Below are 20,303 nucleotides of genomic sequence, written 5' to 3'. Positions count from 1 at the left end.
GCTGGAGCTTTTGCTGAAAAGGCAACTCTGAGTTATCTCAGTAATTACTCCTTCTCCTCCTGCTTTAAACAACACTGACTTAGGTTTAGTTTGAACCAATCACTGCAGTCCCCAGTACAATTAACCCCAAGTCAAGGTAGAATTCAGGCTGGGGTAGTTAAATAAACAGTGTTAGGTTGCTAAGGAAGGAATTTTAAAAGATTGTGCTGATGGGTAAATCACTAGATACTAAAAAAAAAAGACTTTCTCTGAAGACATGTAAAAAGTTTCAGGTGATATCTTCCCCATCAGTGAAAATAATGAAATTTGTTTTTTCTCCCTCTTCATTTACATTTTAAAATCTCTGTGCTAAAATAGAGGGATTTTTTTGTATTTATCATTTCCAGTTTTGTCACATAATCCTGAAAATTAAATGTATATATGCCAGTTATATAAGATAGCGACCTTATAGGACAGGGTAGAACTGCCACATAGAGTTTCCAAGGAACGAATGCCTGGCAGGTCCCAGCTGCTGACGGTTTGGTCAGCAGCGGTAGCTTTAAAAAAAAAAAAAAACCGAAAAAAAAAAAAAAACCGAACCCAGTGCCATCGAGTCGATTCCGACTCATAGTGACCCTACAGGACAGAGTAAAGCTGCCCCATAGAGTTTCCAAGGAGCGCCTGGTGGATTTAAACTGCCAACGCTTTGGTTAGCAGCCGTAGCACTTAACCACTATGCCACCAGGGTTTCCAAAGCAGGCATAAGAGAAGAGAGAAGCAGGCATAGCTGCTGAAAATCATACAGAACCATAGAGAATTTTTTAAGCATGTAGTTGGCTTTGGAGTGCTTTCAGGTCATTTAGTAGGCATTTAGTAACTATTTGTGAATAAGTGGATTATGTTTTGCTCAGGATCATATTTTACAGACCATCCAGAGAATCCCTAGTTATGGAGGAAGTAAGCTGTCTTTTTTCTGAGGATACTCTTAAACGAAAAATCAGTAGATGGCCTAAAGTATTTTAAAGCTTGTGTAAGTAAATACCAATTTCTGTGCTTTAGTCTCTGCTGAGATTTTAGAATAATTCTTCATATTCATATTTAATTTTACTTTGTTTCAGACCATTAGCCCAAATCTCAGTGTTTTTTTTTTTTAAGTTCGCTAGAAGATTCACCAGTGGGCATATTTTATGTGTATTGATAAAAGGTCAAAACACAGATGTCAGTCTGTTAATCACTTGCATTTATGGCTATTAAGAGTGTGTTCTGCATGTTCTCCCCTGATTCTGAGCCAGGAGAGCAATTCCAATTAATTTTTAAAAAATTATTTGAAAAATACATGTAACAAAACACTTGTCACTTTAACTAGTTTAAGCATATAATTCGGTGACATTAATTTTGTTCACCATGTTGTACAGTCATCACCACTATCCATTTCTAAATGTTTTTCACCACCCTCCACAGGAACCGAGTACCCCTTAAGCCATAACTCCACACTTACCCTCCTCACAACCCCTCCTTACCAATAATGAACTTTTGTGTTTGTCTACTCTAGATATTTCATACAAGTGGAATCAGACAGATTTGTCCTTTTGTGTCTGACTTATTTCACTCAGCAGAAGTTTTTAAGGTTCATCCATGTTGTATCATCTACTTCATTTCTGTATATATTCCATTGTATGGCTATATCACATTTTGTTTCTTCATCTATTGATGGACACTTCGGTTGTTTCCACCTTTTGGTTATTATGAACACTGGTATACGAGCATCTGTTTCTTTTCCCCCTTACGATTTTTTTGGGTGTATACTTAGGAATGGAGTTGCTGGGTCATATGGTAATTCTGTATTTTACTTTTTTGAGTAACCGCCAAACTTTTCCACAGCAGCTATACCATTTTATATTCCCACTAACGATGAATGAGCGTTCAGTTTCTCCACATCCTCACCAATGCTTGTTATTGTCGTTTTTCTGATAATAGCCATCCTAGTGCCTGTGAAGTGGTATCCCGTTGTGGTTTTGATGAGATTTCCTTAATGACTGATGATGTTGAGCATCTTTTCACATGCTTATTGGCCATTTGAATATATTCTTTGGGGAAATGTCTGTTTAAGTACTTTGCCCATTCTTTAATTGGGTTGTTTGTTCTCTTATTGTTGAGTTGTAGAGTTCTTTATATATTCTGGATATTAAAACCTCATCAGCTACATGGTTACCAAATATTTTCTACCATTCTCTAAGTTGTCTCTACATGTTCTTAATAAAATCCTTTGGTGCCCAAAAGTTTTTAATTTTGATAAAGCTCAATTTATTTTGTCTTTTGTTGCTCATGCTTTCATTGTCATATCTAAGAATTCACAATTAATTTTTCAAGTGCTGAGATTTTTAGAGGGTATAAAAGTAACAGAAATCACAAAACAGTGAAACTTGTGGGATAAGAAAGAAGCCCAAAACAGAAGGCAGAGTTAATTTGGGGCATTTTTTTGCTAAACATTAAACATTATTTGTTATATTTGTTAATGAGAAACACCCTATATGGTGGGATCATGTGAAAAATTTTCTTTACTCCAGATGCATTATTGGAGCCCTCTACAGCCTTGTTAGGGAAGTGGATAGTAAGAGCCTACAGTTGGCTGTCGGGGTGGGAGATTAGCATTTGGAGGTGTGTCTCTTTACTCTTATTTCCCCATAAAGACATAAAGAGGAAGAGAAACTAGACTAGGTGATCTCATAGGGCTCCCCCCGCCATGATGAAAATTGTGCGACTCTTTAATATTTGGTTTGTGGTTGTTATAAGATATTGCTCACTTTGATCCTTACATAAAAAGTGCTTTTATTGGCCAATATCTACCTTTGAAAATTTATAAAATTTGAAAAAAACTTGAAGCATTCCAGCCTTTTATAAGCCAGATATGCCATTAAGTTTTCCAGGAATAATTATTAAATTTTTTTAGTCTTTGACTTAGAGTAATACATAACCTGGACAAGAAAAATTAAAATACTACGAACTTTATATTAAAGCAACTTTTTGTCTTATTTAATTGGGCCTATAGAAAAACAAATAAGCAAAGAGGGTAATATAATTTTTTTTTGTAATTTGCTACATTTGAATTTTATTTTTTCTTTTTTTTATTGTACTTTAGATGAAGATTTACAGAACAAACTAATTTCACATCAAACAGTTAGTACACACATTGTTCTATGACATTGGTTAACAACTTCATAAAATGTCAGCACTCTCCCTTCTCAACCCTGTGTTCCCTATTACCAGTTTTCCTGTTCGCTTCTGCCCTCTAGTCCCTGCCCCAGAGGCTGGTGCACTAGTTTAGTCTTGTTTTGTTCCATGGGCCTGCCTGTCCAGTTTTTGGCTGAAAGGTGAACCTCAGAAGTGACCTCGTTAATGAGCTGAAAGGGTGTCCAGGGGCCATACTCTCAGGGTTTCTCCAGTCTATGTAAGGCCAGCAAGTCTATATTTTGTTCTATGTTTTTCTCCAGCTCTGCCTGGGTCCCTCTATTGTGATCCCTTTAGAGCAGTCACTGGTGGTAGCCGGGCACCATCTAGTTGTTCTGGACTCAGTCTGGTGGAGGCAGTGGTAGGTGTGGTCCATTAGTCCTTTGGACTAATTTTTCCTTATTGTCTTCAGTTTTCTTTATTCTTCCTTGCTCCAGAAGGGGTGAGACCCCAGACACTACTCACCAAAGTAGAAGGTAGAACATTTTTTATAAACTACGTTATGCCAGTTGAGCTAGATATTCCCTGAGATCATAGTCCCCACAGCCCTTAGCCCAGCAATTCAGTCCCTCAGGGAGTTTGGATATGTCCATGGAGCTACTGTGACTTTGCCTTGTACAGGTTGTGCTGGCTTCCCCAGTATTGTGTACTGTCGTGCCCTTCACCAAAGTTTCCACTTATCTATTATCTATTAAGTGTTTTTCCATCCCCACCCCTACCCTCCCTCATAACCATGAAAGCTTGTTTTTGTATGTTAAAACGTTTCATGAATATTTACAGTAGTGGTTTCATACAATAATTGTCCTTTTGTGACTGACTTAATTCACTCAGCATAATGTCCTCCAGATTCACCCATGTTAAGAGATGCTTCACAAATTCATTGTTGTTCTTTATCACTGCATAATACTCCATTGTGTGTATGTACCACAGTTTGTTTATCCACTCATCTGTTGATGGGCATCTAGGTTGTTTCCGTCTTTTTGCTATTGTGAACAATGCCGCAGTGAACATGGGTGTATGTGTGTCTGTGTGACGACTCTTATTTCTCTAGGATATATTTCTAGGAGTGGGATTGCTGGATCATATAATATTTCTATTTCTAGCTTTCTGAGGAAGTGCCATATCGTTTTCCAAAATGGTTGTATCATTTTGCGTGCCCACCAGCAGTGCATAAGAGTTCTGATCTCCCCACAGCCTCTCCAGCATCTGTTATTTCCTGTTTGATTGATTCATGCCAGTAGTGCCAGGGTGAGATGGTATCTCATTGTGGTTTTGATTTGGATTTCTCTAACGGCTAGAGATTGTGAGCATTTCCTCATGTGTCTGTTGGCTGCTTTAATGTCTTCTTTGGTGAAGTGTCTGTTTATTTATTTCCTTTGCCCATTTTTTAACTGGATTATTGTTTTTTCGTTGTAGAGGTGTTGGATTTTCTTGTAGATTTTAGAGATTAGACCTTTGTCTGATTTGTAATAGCAAAATTTTTTTCCTTAGCCTGTAGGTTCTCTTTTTGCTCTTTTGGTGAAGTCTTTTAATGAGCATAAGTGTTTAATGTCTAGAAGATCCCAGTTATCTAGCTTATTCTCTGGAGCTTGTGTGTTGTTGGTTGTAGTTTGTATCCGGTTAATGCCGTGTATTAGGGCCTGTAGTGTTGATCCTATTTTTTCTTCTATGAACTTCGTAGTTTTTGCCTTTATATTTAGGTCTTTGATCCATTTTGAGTTAGTTTTTGTATTTGATATGAGTTATGGGTCCTGTTTCTTTTTTTTGCAGATGGACTTCCAGTTTCGCTAGCACTGTTTGTTAAAAAGACTGTCTTTTCCCCATTTGATGGACTTTGGGCCCTTGTCAAAGATCAGGTGACCAAAGGTGGGTGGATTTATATCTGGGTTCTCAATTCTGTTCCATTGGTCAATGTACCTGTCAATGTACCAGTACTAGGCTGTTTTTTCTATCGTAGCTATATAGTAGATTTTGAGGTCAGGTAGTGAAAGTCCTCCTACTTTATTCTTCTTTTTCAATAGTGCTTTACTTATCCAGGGCTTCTTCCCTTTCCATATAAAGTTAATGATAAGTTTTTCCATCTCTTTAAAGAATGCTGTTGGTTTTTGGATCGGTAGTGCATTTGTAAGTCGCTTTGGGTAGAATTGTCATTTTCACAATGTTGAGTCTACCTATTCATGAGAATGATATGTATTTCCATTTATGTAAATCTCTTTTGGTTTCTTGCAGTAGTGTTTTGTAGTTTTCTTTGTATAGGTCTTTTAGATGTCTGATTAGATTTACTCCCAAGTATTCTATTTTTTTTAGGGGCTATTTTAAATGGTATTGTTTTTCTGATTTCCTTTTCATCATATTGGTGTATAGGAATCCAACTGAGTTTTGTGTGTTTGTCTTGTATCATGGTACCCTGCTGAATCTTTCTATTAGTTCCAGTAGTTTTCTCACAGAGTCTTTTGGGTTTTCTATATATAGTATAGAAGACCCAGGGACAGTTTAACTTCTTCATTACCAGCTCAGATGCCCTTTATTTCTGTTTCTTGCCTTATTGCTCTATCTAGGACTTCCAACACAATGTTAAATAGGAGTAGTGATAAAGGGCATCCTTGTCTTGTTCCTGTTCTCAAGGGGGATGCTTTCAGCCTCTCTCTGTTAAGAATGATATCGGCTGTTGGTTTTGCATAGATGCCCTTTTTTTATGTTGAGAAATTTTCCTTCTATACCTATTTTATTGAGAATTATTCTCAGGAATGGGTGTTGAACTTTGTCGAAAGCCTTTTCTGCATTGATTAAGATGATCATGTGATCCTTTTCTTTCCTTTTATTTATGTGGTAGATTACATTGATTGGTTTTCTAATGTTGAACCATCCTTGCATACCCGGTATGAATCCAGCTTGTTTGTGGTGTATTATTTTTTTGATATGCTGCTGAATTCTATTGGCTAGAATTTTGTTGAAGATTTTTGCATCTATATTCATGAGAGATATTGGTCTGTAATTTTCTTTTTTTGTGGTGTCTTTTTTTTTTTTTTTTTTGCCTGGTTTTGGTATCAGGGTTCTGCTGGCTTCATAGAATGAATTCGGAAGTATCGCTTCCTTTTCTATGTTCTGAAATAGTTTCAGTAGTGCTGGTGTAAGCTTTTCTCTGAATGTTTGGGAGAATTCTCCAGTAAAGCCATCTGGGCCAGGGTTTTTTTTTGCTGGGAGTTTTTTTTTTTTTTTTTTTTTTTACCTTTTCAATCTCTTCTCTTGTTATGAGTCTGTTCAGATTTTCAAAATCATTTTGTGTTAGTTTGGATAGGTAGTGTGTTTCTAGAAATTTGTTCATTTCCTCTACGTTTTCAAATTTGTTGGAGTATAGTTTATCAGAGCACTCTCTTATGATCCTTCTTATTTAAGTTGGGTCTGTTGTAAAGTCCCTCATTTCATTTCTTATTTGAGTTATGTGCATTCTCTCACGTTTTTCTTTTGTCAGTTTGGCCAATGATTTGTCAATATTTTGAACCTTTCAAAGAGCCAACTTTTGGTTTTGTTGATTCATTCTTTTGTTTTTCTATTCTCTATTTCATTTATTTCTGCTCTGGTCTTTATTATTTCCTTTCTTCTTGTGGCTGTGGGCTTCTTTTGCTGTTCTCTTTCTATTTGTTCAAGTTGTGTAACTAATGTTTTGATTTTGTCCCTTTCTTCTTTTTTGATGTGTGCATCTATTGCTATAAATTGACCTCCGAGTACTCCTTTTGCTGTGTCCCAAAGGTTTTGGTATGATGTGTTTTCATTCTTGTTTGATTCTAGGAATTTTTTTATTCCACCTCTGATTTCGGCAGAGTGTTATTCAGTTTCCATGTAATTGATTTTTTTCCGCATTCTTCCTGTTGTTAATTTCTACTTTGATGGCATTGTGGTCAGAGAAGATACATTGTATTATCTCAGTGTTTTGGATTTTGTTGAGGGTTGCTCTGTGGCCTAAGATGTGGTCTATTCTGGAGAATGTTCCATGTGTGTTGGAAAAGAATGTGTACTTTACAGCTGTTGGGTGGAGTGTCCTATATATGTCTATGAAGTCAAGTTGGCTGTTTGTGCTCTTTAGCTCTTCTGTATCTTTGTTGAGGGTTTCTTTCTAGATGTTCTGGCTTTGACTGAAAGGGGTGTGTCGAAGTCTCCTACTATTATTGTGGAACTGTTTATTTCTATTTTCAGCGGTGTTAGAGTTTGTTTTATATATTTTGGAGCACTGTCATTGGAGTGGAGAGATGAGAACCCAAAAAATGGAGGAAGCAAAAAGGAAAAAAAGAAAAAGGGGAAAAGAAAAATACTAGATCAAAATTTGGAAAAGAAAAAAAAAAGTAGAAAAGAAAAACCACCAGAGGTCCCACCAGTGTGGCCGCGAAGACTGGGAAAGTCACCCAGGTTGCCCAGTATAGCCTGGCTAGAGGGGATATGGATGTCACACAGAACCAGGTATTTAGGAGACTGGAAAAGAAGGTAAGTATAGACAGGTGAGAACTGAGAAATGAAGAAAGAAAGTGCAAGAGAGAGAAGGAAAAAATAAAAAGAAAGAAAGAAAAAAAGAAAAGACATGCCCCAGGGATCCCATCCATGTGGCTTCACAGATTGGTGGAGTGGCTCCGAGGCTGTGCAGTGCAACCCAGCTAGAAGCATCTCCCAAGTGGGAAAAGAGAAAGAAAGCAAACAAAACAGAACAAAGCACAACAAAACGAAACAAATCAAGCAAAAAAAAAAGCCCAGGGGATCATCCCGCCAGCGTGGTGTCACAGGTGGGGGGAGTGGATCCCTAGTCTAGCAGGACTTCACAGCCTTTCAAGAAGACGCCAAGATGGCACACGGATCCAGGTGTTCGAAAGAAAGGAGGGGGAGGTGGTGGGAGGCACGGAAGAAACCAAAAGAGATGGAAAGAAGCTATACCAGCTCAGGAACCCCACCAGTGTGGATGGGGTGAATCCAAGTGGTCTGGGGCAGAAGTAGTTGCCTCCTGGCCAAGAGAGTGCCGCTGGCAGGAAGCAGAGGAGGCCAAAGAGGGAGGGGAAGAAGGGTGTGTTAGGAAAGCCTGTATTGCTCATTACCAGGTGCTCTGTCTCCTGCTGGGAATGTTGTGAAGCTGGTTTCCCATACTCCCTGTCTGCTGATCTGCGATGTGAGTGGTATGAATCCAAACGGTGTGGACACTGCACTTCCTGGCCAACCGAGCCACTGCAGCCAGCCCGGAAGCTCAGAGGTAGAGCATCAGGAAGACGATGGGGGGTGGGAAAGTGTGTATCGCTGGCTACCAGGTGATCTGTCTCCTGCTGGGAGCCCCTGAAGCTGCTTTCCCGTGCTTCCTGTCAGCCAGTCTCTGACAGGAGTCCAAGATGATGAATCCGTGGTGCATTAGCTGATGAGGAACCTTGGCAAGAGTCTCTCCTCACTCTCAGTCCTCTGTCAGTTTCTTATTCCATTCAGTGTTTAGCTGAGTTCTTTATCTCTTTGTCTGACATTTTGGATTCCAGGAATGACGTTTGTCTCTGTTTTACTTAGCATTTCGGGTCTTTGCTTTGGAGGGATGGCGTGGTGCTTCTGTTTATGGTGCCATGTTGGCCGGAAGTCCTGGGTAATATAATTTCATATTGATTTGTGAAACATCGATTTTAATGTACACCGAGAATTGGATTGCTTCAAATTTGCCAGATAATCACTTTAAGCATTTTATATAGCTCTTTCCAAACTACGATGTACACTATCAATTATTGGAGAATAAAAAAATTGTTATTTTTTTGATACTCCATAATTAATTGTTGAATGTGTGAATGAACATTGATAGGTTAGAGAAAGCTTAAAAAAATGTGATCCTGATCTTCCCTTTCAATGTGATTGTTGCATTATCTTGTATACCTCTATTGTTGCTGTTGTTAGGTGCCGTCGAGTCCATTCTGACTCATAGTGACCTTATGTACAACAAAAAGAAACACTGCCTGGTCCTGTGCTGTTCTCATAATCATTATGCTTGAGCCCATTTTGGAGCCACTGTGTCAATCCATCTTGTTGAGGGTCTTTCTCTTTTTTGCTGACCCTCTACTTTACCAAGCATGATGTCCTTCTCCAGGGACTGGTCCCTCCTGATAACATGTCCAAAATACGTGAGACAAGTCTGGCCATCCTTGCTTCTCATGAGTATTCTGGTTGTGCTTCTTCCAAGACATCGTTCTCTTGGCAGTCCGTGATATATTCAATATTTTTCACCAAACCCACAATTCAAAGGCTTCAATTCTTCTGCGGTCTTCCTTATTCATTGTCCAGCTTCCACATGCATATGAGGCAATTGAAAACACCATGGCTTGGGTTAGGTGCACCTTAGTCCTTAAAGTGACATCATTGCTTTTTAACACTTTAAAGAGCTCTTTTGCAAGAGATTTGCCCAATGCAATGGGTCATTTGATTTCTTGACGGCTGCTTCCATGGGCATTGATTGTAGATCTAAGTAAAATGAAATCCTTTAAACTTCAGTCTTTTCTCTGTTTATCATGATGTTGTTTATGGTCCAGTTGTGAGGATTTTTGTTTTCTTTATGTTGAGGTCTCATCCATACTGAAGGCTATATTGTTTGATCTTCATCAGTAAGTGCTTCAAATCCTCTTCACTTTCAACAAGCAGGGCTGTGTCATCTGCATATCGCAGGTTGTTAATGAGCCTTCCTCCAATCCTGATGCCATGTTCTTCTTCATATAGTCCAGCTTCTCCAGTTATTTGCCCAGCATACAGATGGAATAAGTATGGTGAAAGGATATAACCTGATGCACACCTTTCTTGACTTTAAACCGCACAGTATCCCCTCTTCTGTTCAAATGACTCCCTCTTGGTCTAAGTACAGGTTCCTCATGAGCACAATTAAGTATTCTGGAATTCCCATTCTTCCAGATTTATCCAAAATTTGTTATGCTTCACAAGCCAAATGCCTTTGCAAAGTCAATGAAACACAGGTAAACAAAATCCATTAATTTATACCTCCGTATGCAAGCTGGAGCCCTGGTGGCACAGTGGTTAAGAGCTTAACTGCTGACCAAAAGGTCAGCAGTTTACATCCACCAACTTGTCCTTGGAAACTCTATGGGGCAGTTCTACTTTGTCCTATAGGATTGCTATGAGTCAGAATCTACTCGACAGTAATAGGTTTGGTTTTTTTTGTTAGATGAAAGGTATTATAATTAAGATGGTACCATACCTTGTTTTAGTGTGATTTAGTAATATTTGAAGTTCCTTATAATTGTTTTATGTTTGAATGCTGCATTACTGAACTTTCTAGAGTCTCTAATAGTTGTAGAGCAAAATTTGAATGACATCATTGGATCCACTTTGATTTTCAAAGGATGTCTTATCAAGGTTTATATTATGCTGCTTGCTTACTATATTGCTATGTATTCTGTTTTTATGGTTACAGAATACCCTCCACGTTCATAGGAGATATTGTATGGCTTCTTAAGACTAGAGAAATCCGCAAATTTGTACTGCTGTGATTTAAAAAAAAAAAAAAAAAGAGGGATTTATTTTAGGTATAAAGTGTTTTGAATCCTTACCTAGTTTTCTCTCTGAAACTCTTAGTCTTTCTTTGCATTTCTCTTTAACATCTTTTTATCAGTTTATGGCTGCTGGCTATTTTCAGCCAAAGCAATTTGGCAATCTACCATTTTTAACAAGGAGAGCACATCCTTGGTCATCTGTAGGGTGAAGGTGCTTATTAAGGAGAGGGCTGGACTAGGGCAGATGTGGGGAGCAAAAAATAGTTGACTATTGGGTTTATTGTAGATTTGTAGGATTATAACTGCTAATCCCAATTCTTGAAATGTGGAGGGTTTCCTATGCATGTGAGTATGTACATTGTTCTGATTTTAGTAAAACTTACTTAGCATTGCAGCCCAGTTACTGTTTAGTTAATTGAACATGAGTGCTGAGCTTCCAGTTCTGGCCTGGGCCCTGCTAGTGACCCTGAACAAGCCTTATAACTTGTGGATTCCTTATTGGCACTAGTAGAATTAACTGGGTTGAGCTGGGCTGTGCTTATCAAACATGTCAAAAGCAAAACAGCTTTGAAGTTATCAAAAAAGAAAAATTAAAATTATATTCCACCACCATATAGCCTTCTAAAATTTAATATAAAGATTGCATTTTAAATTGATTACTACCATATAACATTGACGCTCACAGAAGATACATCGTGTTTATCCCGGAATTGTACATATTCCCTGACCCATTGCCTCATGCCCTTGGGGCTACTTGTGCCTCAATTTAAGAAGGCTGGAATGCAGATGAGCTCGCAGGTCTCATCCAGCTCCAGTGTGCTGTAGTACTTGAAATAAACTCTAGGTACTTTTAAAAAATTATAAATCCATATCTAGAAAAAAAATGATTTGGCTTTTTCACTAAAAACTAGGTATTGTAACTCTATTGTATGTAAAAGATGTTTCATCAGAAACTGCATGCAATTTAAGAGCTGAATTGTGAAGTTAGAAAAACCCTTTGTAGATGTCATCTTTCTTGCTCTCAATCTTTCTTTGCTGCAATTCTGCTTTTTTCTTCCTGGCTGCTAATTGGATTAAAGGCTGTTTTGCCAACCATGGCATCTGGAGATGACAGTCCTATCTTTGAAGATGATGAAAGGTAAATGTCTTGCATTGCAATAACACTAGCCTTTGAAACTTTCAAGATTGTTATCACCATTCAGAAGAATGCTTTATCCAGGGTATTCTGAGTGGGACACATGTTTTAAAATTATATAAGTCTTAGTTCGGTTTTTCCTAGGATTTGGAACGGGGTAGTAGTTTAATTTATCCAGTATTACCAAATATTAAAGGATCTAGCATTTAATACTTGACATGGAGGTGGCCACAACAGTACCATGTCATCCTTTCCAGAGGACCTGGGTATGAGGTCTCTAAATCCTTAGCACAAAGTTTCTGGCAGCTACTTCAAAATGATAAAATCCATTTACCACCTCTGGTTTAGAATGTATGTGTAGAGGAGCTTGGAGTGAATGAAGAGTAGGATGTGTGGTCAGGAAAACAGGCTATGGAGCCCCACGTCTTAGGTTTAAATCCCATCTCTGCCACATTTACATGCCCTTAGCCTGTCTGAGCCTCAGTTTCCTCATCTAAAACACAGGGTAATTATAGCACCTGTCTCATGGTTAGGATTCCATAAGTTAATATATGTGAACCGCTCAGAACAGTGACAGGCACACAGTAAGCACTTAATCCCAACCCATTCCAAAACCCACTGCCGTCGAGTCGATTGCAACTCATAGCGACCCTGTTAGCTATGATAATTATCACTGTGATAAATGTTAGCTCTCTCAAAGCTAAAAATCTGCGTCTTAGAATAGTATAAAAAATACGTGTTAAAATTGTGCCAGAATTTTTTGACAAACCAGAATCTTTTTTTTTTTTTTTTACAAACTTTCCTGTGGTAGTGCCAAGAATTACTCTTTTTCATAACACTCCTTTGTATCATTTTTACCACTATTGTAAGAGGACTTTTTTTCCATGATTACTCTTTTTCTCAATCTTTTTGGTTAAAACAAACCCTTAGTCATTAGTTTAAATATGGAAGGTTTGGACAGCTCTTTTTTTTTGGAGATCTGAAAAAGAAAAAACGTCAACTCTTGAGCTTTTTAAATGGGATCGGGGAGGAGGGGCTGTAGAGAATTTTTACTGACCTTTCTAGGCACTATTCTGTAGCCTAGCCTAGAATGCTGTTAAGGATAAACTGATAGATTCTTAATCCTATTAATATTAAGGTGACTTTGTTTGGAATTATCGGACTGTGTATGCGTAGATAGTAGTTTGTGTCTTAAAGGAAGAGTGAATAAGAGGGTAAAATAGTTATATGTTCAGGTAATGTAAGTAGGATTTCTTGGATATCACTTACATATTTTATAATTTTAGGGGTATTTAAAAATTTGATTTTTTACCTTGGAAGGATTAATTTTTATTTTACTGTTTTGGCACATTATAATTACTTTGTTTTATTCCTTTAGCCCTCCTTATAGCCTAGAAAAAATGACAGATCTCGTAGCCGTTTGGGATGTTACTTTAAGTGATGGAGTCCACAAGATTGAATTTGAACATGGGACCACATCAGGCAAACGTGTGGTATATGTAGATGGAAAGGTAGGAAAAAATGTTGCTTCATAAAGTATGGTACAGAGAGAAGCCTGATTTTGTTCATGTAGCATCTTCTTATGTGAATTCAGGGCTTTTCTCTTATGATCCTTATCCTTGTTTTTGGCCTGTATCATTCTGCAGTACAGAGCAAACTAATAATAGTTACAGAATTCATACAATATAACTTCTAGTATTTTAATTTAAAAGTCTTTATTTTCTAAAAGCTTGATATCATTAATTAATAAAATTGCATATAAATAGCTGCGCCATTTGGTCACTTTAATTTTATTTCTAAAAGTAAATTTTAAAATTTCTTTCATTTGTTTTCAACTTTTATATTCTGTTACTTAGGAAGAGATAAGAAAAGAGTGGATGTTCAAATTAGTGGGCAAAGAAACCTTCTGTGTTGGAGCTGCAAAGACGAAGGCGACCATAAACATAGATGCTGTCAGTGGTTTTGCTTATGAATACACCCTGGAAATTAATGGGAAAAGCCTCAAGAAGTATATGGAGAATAGATCAAAAACCACCAATACCTGGGTATTACACTTGGATGGTGAGGACTTTAGAGTTGTGTTGGGTAAGTTAATAATGTTTCTTCAGGACTGATTTATTTTGTGATGACTGTTTTGGCTCTTATAATTCTCCAGACCTTTTATGGGAGCTTTGATTAGGAAAGGGAGTGTAAGTGACGTGTGTTTCTAACGTGCCCTGTGTAAATTAAGTATTCATTTAACCCACTATTTTGTATATAAAGTATCTGAGACCCGGTTTTATTGTGATGGATTTGACGATTATAATCTTAGGTTTACAAAAAAGAAATATTGGTGTAGACATTTGTTACCATTTGGTATTTCTTTTGATAAAACCAAAAAACCAAACCCAGTGCCGTCAAGTTGATTCCGACTCATAGCAACCCTATATAAGCAATCTTAAAGACAGTTAGAAATTTAAGATTCATCAGTAAAAGGGAGTTTTTTCTCTACATCAGATCAAAATCATCAAAGTCAAACTCTTGATAAAGTAGATTGGAAGAAAAAAGTACTAAGCCATTGAGCAGAACTGAAGTTCTGCTGTTACAGATCGCCATTGTTTTCAGTTTCTATTGGGCCTGCAAAATTTGCAAGACAGATGTTTACCAGTTATTACCTTTTTTCTCTTCTGGTTACTCCTAGTATTTTCTGCTTTTAATATCACTAAGTCAATACTGTTTGGATCATCTCATTAATTCATTGAGCCATTTATTTAGACAATATTTCCTTTTTTTTCCTTAGTACCTAACTTTTTTTTTTTTTATTACCTACTATATGCAGGTTAGTGTACCAGGCACTGAGATACATAGATGAAGAGACCTAGTCATAGGCTTTAAATAGTCCACAGTCTAGTTGGATGCTAACAAATATCTTTTTTTTTTAATAAAAAATATTTAGCAAATAATAAATGCATATAGTTTAAAAACAAAAAAACAGCTCCTGTGTAGTTTACTTATTGAAGAAACTGGGTTATTTGTCTTGAGTTTCCTATCGTGTGGGTTTTACTGATTGCATCCCTGTGATATCCCTGTCTTCTATATAAAAAAAAACAAAAAACCAAACCCAGTGCTGTCGAGTTGATTCCGGCTCATAGCGACCCTATAGGACAGAGTAGAACTGCCCCACAGAGTTTCCAAGGAGAGCCTGGCGGATTCGAGCTACTGACCCTTTGGTTAGCAGCCGTAGCACTTAACCACTATGCCACCAGGGTTTCCATATTTTCCATAAATTGGTGGTAGACTCTGAAGAATTGATCAACCTGAGACTTCTGTTTGTTTTGGCAAGACCACTTTATAGATTGTTACATGAGGAGGTTCATCGTGTTTATTTGTCTCTCTTTGTTTGATGTTGGCAATGATTGATGCCTAGTACCTAGATCTAGTCTTTCACTGTTGTCGTTACGTACCGTCAAGTCAATTCCAACTCATAGCAACCCTATAGGACAGAGTAGAAAGGCCCCATAGCGTTTCCTAGCCTGTAATCTTTACAGGAGCAGATCACTAAGTCTTTCCTCTCCTGGAGCCACTGATAGGTTCAAACCGCCAACCTTTCTGTTAGCAGCTGAGCACTTAACCACTGTGCCACCAGGGCTCCTTTAATTATTCTAGTTTTTACTCACTAAAAAAAAAAAAAAAAAACGTTGCTATCGAGTCAATTCTGACTCGTAGCAACCGTATAGGACAGAGTAGAACTGCACCACAGGGTTTTCAAGGAGCCACAGGTGGTTTTGAACTGCCAGTCTTTGGTCAGCAAACGCTTAAACCACTGCACCACCAGGGCTCCAGTCATTCACTAGAGGTTGCCAAACAGTGATATTCTGATTCTGTCATTCATTGTTCATTAACTGGAATACTTCTACGATAAGAAACTTCCTGTCATCTAAATTTGATTACACAGTTGTGTATTTTATGTAAGAAATGCAGGATAAATGATTGATTTTTTCCCTTTAATTTACCAGTTTTCAAATATTGAATTGAGTCTTTATCTTCCTCTAAAGGTGATCATTTAGGCTTTTTGGTTTTTTTTTTAATCATTATTAACTCATGGATTTAAACAATTCAATGCGTTTCAATACATTGCAGTTATTATCCTTAATGATGGTTTTCAAATTGTTGTATCTTTGGCCTGTGGGGAAGGGGGACTCTCTAGGTTGGCTCCTGAGTCCTTTTGACACACCCTTGTTAGACTTTGGTAGCTTCCTTGCTATCTAATATGACAAGGTACTCCAAGCTCATTTTGAACATGTTCTGCTCAGATGACCTGCAATCAGCCATTTCTCCAAGAAGCCCTGGTTTCTATTCGAGGAAAATGATATTTCAAGAGCATAATCTGTGCATGTGCTAAGGATATCCATTCACTATCTCTAGGTTTTTGGTGATAAAGAAATTATATGCACACCGATAATAAAGGGAGGGAGAGACTTTTTTTAGATTAGATATCTTATGAGTTCACATTGATACTTGTAATGCAAATTCAGGAATGCAAAGTTTGTACTTGACCTCACCTAACATCTGTATCTCCTTTCTTCCACACTGAGAATCCTCATTCTCAAGGATACAGATGATGATGTAATTAGAATATCATATAATTACTCATTTGCTTTGCGCCGCATCACCTGCATGGTAGTCTCAGTTAACAGCACCAGTACTACCGCCACTAATGTGATTACCAAAAACAACTTAAAACTTTTTTTACATGTCTTTTTTCAGTTGTACTCTATGTACATTGCCAGGGTATATACCAATTGTATACTATACACTTTTCCTTCCAACACATTTACTTCTACAAATAAATTTTCATCTGTTTCCCCCAAGACATTATGTTACTCCTTTCCTCTGATCATTTTGGTTGTGTGACACTTGTTCTCTATTAAATTCCTCAGGAAAGACTCTTACATATTAATAACATTTCCTTGTGTCTTTCATACATGAAAGTCAATTTGTCTAGATACAAGATTCTCAGCTCACATTTTATTCCCTTAAAGTATCTTAGATATGTTATTCCATTTTCTTCTGGCATAAAGTGATACTGTCAAAACATGCAATCAAGATGCATTGATAATTACTGGTGATTGGATGTAAAAGTTAGAAACAAATAAGGATGTATAGCTGGAAAATATGGCCTTGGTGGTAGAAACGACACTGGAGATTGCATGATAGAATTTTGCAAGACCCTGGTGGCGTAGTGGTTAAGTGCTACGGGTGCTAACCAAAAGGTTGGCAGTTCAAATCCGCCAGGCACTCCTTGGAAACTCTGTGGGGCCGTTCTGCTCTGTTCTATAGGGTCGCTATGAGTCGGAATTGACTCGACGGCAGTGGGTTCAGTTTTGGTTTTTTTTAATGACTTCTTCATGGCAAATATCTTTTTTCAACAACATAAATGATGTCTGTACACATGGACCTCATTGAGTGGAAAACTCGGGAATCAAATTGACTACATCTGTTGCATGAGACAATGGAGAAGCTCAATATCCTCAGTGAGAACAAGGTCAGGTGTCGACTGTAGAACAGACTGTCAGTTGCTCATATGCAAATTTAAGCTGAAGCTGAAGAAAATTAAAACAAGTCCACGAGAACCAAAATTCAACCTTGAGTATATCCTACCTGAATTTGGAGTCCATCTCAAGAATAGATTTAACGCATTGAACACTAATGACTGAAAACCAGACAAGTTGTGGGATGACATCAAGGACATCACACATGAAGAAAGCAAAAGATCATTAGAAAGAAAAGACCAAAATGGGTGTCAGAAGAGACTGTGGAGCTTGCCCTTTAACATAGAGCAGCTAAAGCAAATGGAAGAAATGATGAAGTGAGAGAGCCGAATAGAAACTTTCAAAGGGTGAGTTGAAAAGACAAATTATAGTATGCTTATGAAATGTGTAAAGACCTGGTATTGGGGAAGAACATGCTTGGCATTCCTTTTTTTTTTTAATTTAATTTTTTAAAATTGTACTTTAGGTGAAAGTTTACAGCTCAAGTTAATTTTTCATTCAAAAATTTATACACATATTGTTTTGTGACATTAGTTGCAATCCCTACAATGTGATAGCATGCTCCCCCTTTCCACCCCAGGTTTTCTGTGTCCATTCATCCAGTTCCTGTCCCTTCCTGTCTTCTCAACTTGCTTTTGAACACAAGCTGCCCATTTGGTCTCGTATATTTGATTGAACTAAGAAGCATGTTCCTCATGTGTGTTTGTTTTGTTTTGTTTTGTTTTATAGGCATGTCCAAACTTTGTCTGAAAAGTGGGCTTTGGGAATATTTTCAGTTCTGGGTTAACAGAGCATCTAGGGGCCATAGTTCAAGGGTTCCTCCAGTCTCTGTCAGGCAGTAAGTCTGGTCTTTTTATGTGAATTTCGATTCCATTCTACATTTTTCTCCTGCTCTCTCCGGGACTCTCCGTTGTGTTTCCTGTCTCAGGGTGGTAATTGGTGGTAGCTAGGCACCATCTAGTTCTTCTGATCTCAGCCTGGAGTCTCTAGTTCCTTTGGTCCTTTAGTTCTTTGGGCTACTGTTTTCCTTGTGTCTTTGGTTTTCTTCATTCTCCTTTGCTCCGAGTGGGATGGGACCAAAAGATGTGTGTTACATGGCCACTTGCAAGCTTTTGAGACCCCAGACAGTACTCATCAAAGTGGAATGTAGAACATTTTCTTTATAAACTGTTATGCCGGTTGACCTAGATGTCCCCCGAAACTATGATCCCCAAGTGCCATCCCCAGCTGCTGTGTCCTTCAAAGTGTTCGGATGTGTCTAGGGAACTTCTTTGCTTTTGCTATGGTCCAATTGTGCTGACTTCCCCTGTATTGTGTGTTGTCTGTCCCTTCACCAAAGTTGACCGTTGTTTACTATCTAGTTAGTGATTTCCCTTCCCTCTCCCTCCCCACCCTCATAACCGTCAAAGAATGTTTTTTTCCTGTGTGTAAACTTTTTCTTTAGTTCTTATAATAGTGGTCTCATACAATATTTACCCTTTTGTGACTGACTTATTTCACTCAGCATAATGCCCTCCAGATCATCCATGTTGTGAGATGTTTCCCAGATTCATCATTGTTCTTTATCATTGCCTAGTATTCCATTGTATATACGTACCATAATTTGTTTATCCATTCATCTGTTGATGGGCATTTAGGTTGTTTCTACCTTGTTGCTATTGTGAATAGTGCTGCAATGAATGCATGCGTGTGCATATGTCTATTTGTGTGACAGCTCTTCTTTCTCTTGGGTATATTTGTAGGAGTGGGATTGCTGGATCGTATAGTATGCCTATTGCTTGCTTTTAAGGAAGCACCATATTGTTTTCCAAAGTGGTTGTACCATTTTGCATTCCCACCAGCAGTGCATATGACTTCCAATCTCCCCACAACCTCTCCAACATTTGTTATTTTGTGATTTTTAGATTAGTGCCAGCATTGTCGGGTGAGATATTATCTCATTGTAGTTTTGACGCATTTCTCTAATTGCCAGTAATGGCGAACATTTCTTTATGTGTCTGTTACTGCCTGTGTTCATATACTTTGCCGTTTTTTAAATTTGATTGTCTTTTTGTTGGTAAGGTGTTGCAGTATCTTGTAGATTTTAGAGATTACACACTTATTGGATATGTTGTAGCCCCAAATTTTTTTCTAGTCTGTAGGTTCTCTTTTTACTGTTTTTGGTGAAGTCTTCTGATGAGCCTAAGTGTTTAATTTTTAGGAGCTCCTAGTTATCTGGTTTCTCTTCTGGTGTTTGTGCATTGTTAGTTATGGTTTGTATCCTATTTATGCCATGTATTAGGGCCCTTAGCGTTGTTCCTGTTTTTTGTTCCCTGATCTTTACTGTTTCAGATTTTATGTTTAGGTCCTTGATCCATTTTGAGTTAGTTTTTATGTGCAGTGTAAGGTATGGATTCTGTTTCATTTTTTTTATGGATGAATATCCTGTTATGCCAGCACCACTTGTTAAAGAGCAGTCTTCTGCCCACTTGTCAAATATCAGCTACTCATAGGTAGATTTATGTCTGGGTTCTCAATTCTGTTCCATTGATCTATGTTTCTGTTGTTGTACCAGTACCAGGCTGTTTTGACTACTGTGGCAGTATAAGAGGTTCTAAAATCAGGTATTGAGAGGCCTCCTACTTTGTTCTTCTTCTTCAGTAATGGTTTACTTATTGGGGCCTCTTACTCAGCATTTCTTGAGCTGAAAGAACTGAAGAATAAATTCAAGCTTCAAGTTGCAGTTTTGAAGGATTCTATGAGAAAAATATTGAATAATGCAGGAAGCATCAAAAGAACATGAATGAAATACACAGAGTCACTCTACCAAAAAGAGTTGGTATTCAGCTATATCAGGAAGTAAGTAGCATATGATCAAGAAGGAAGCATATGATCAAGAAGAAAAAAGTATAAGCTATACTGAAGGCATTAGCAAAAAACAAGGCT

At 37.8% G+C, this 20,303-nt stretch overlaps 1 protein-coding gene across 5 annotated transcripts in view; it reads left to right on the top strand.

The window, feature by feature from the left end:
* Positions 1-20,303, top strand: part of FAIM (Fas apoptotic inhibitory molecule) — a 134,106-nt gene that overhangs the window by 1,465 nt on the left and 112,338 nt on the right. For 3 of the 5 annotated variants that reach the window (XM_049870218.1, XM_049870220.1, XM_049870219.1), the window contains exons 2-3: positions 13,226-13,358; positions 13,704-13,932. In XM_049870218.1, coding sequence (XP_049726175.1) covers positions 13,226-13,358; positions 13,704-13,932 — 362 coding nt within the window. Of the gene's footprint in view, positions 1-11,661; positions 11,851-13,225; positions 13,359-13,703; positions 13,933-20,303 lie in introns of those variants that run through there. The other 2 variants (XR_007515505.1, XM_049870217.1) reach the window with 2 other exon arrangements.

The sequence above is a fragment of the Elephas maximus genome, chromosome 26, assembly GCF_024166365.1.
Source record: "Elephas maximus indicus isolate mEleMax1 chromosome 26, mEleMax1 primary haplotype, whole genome shotgun sequence".
NCBI lineage: Eukaryota > Metazoa > Chordata > Mammalia > Proboscidea > Elephantidae > Elephas > Elephas maximus.
This window is presented reverse-complemented; position numbering and strand designations above follow the sequence as displayed.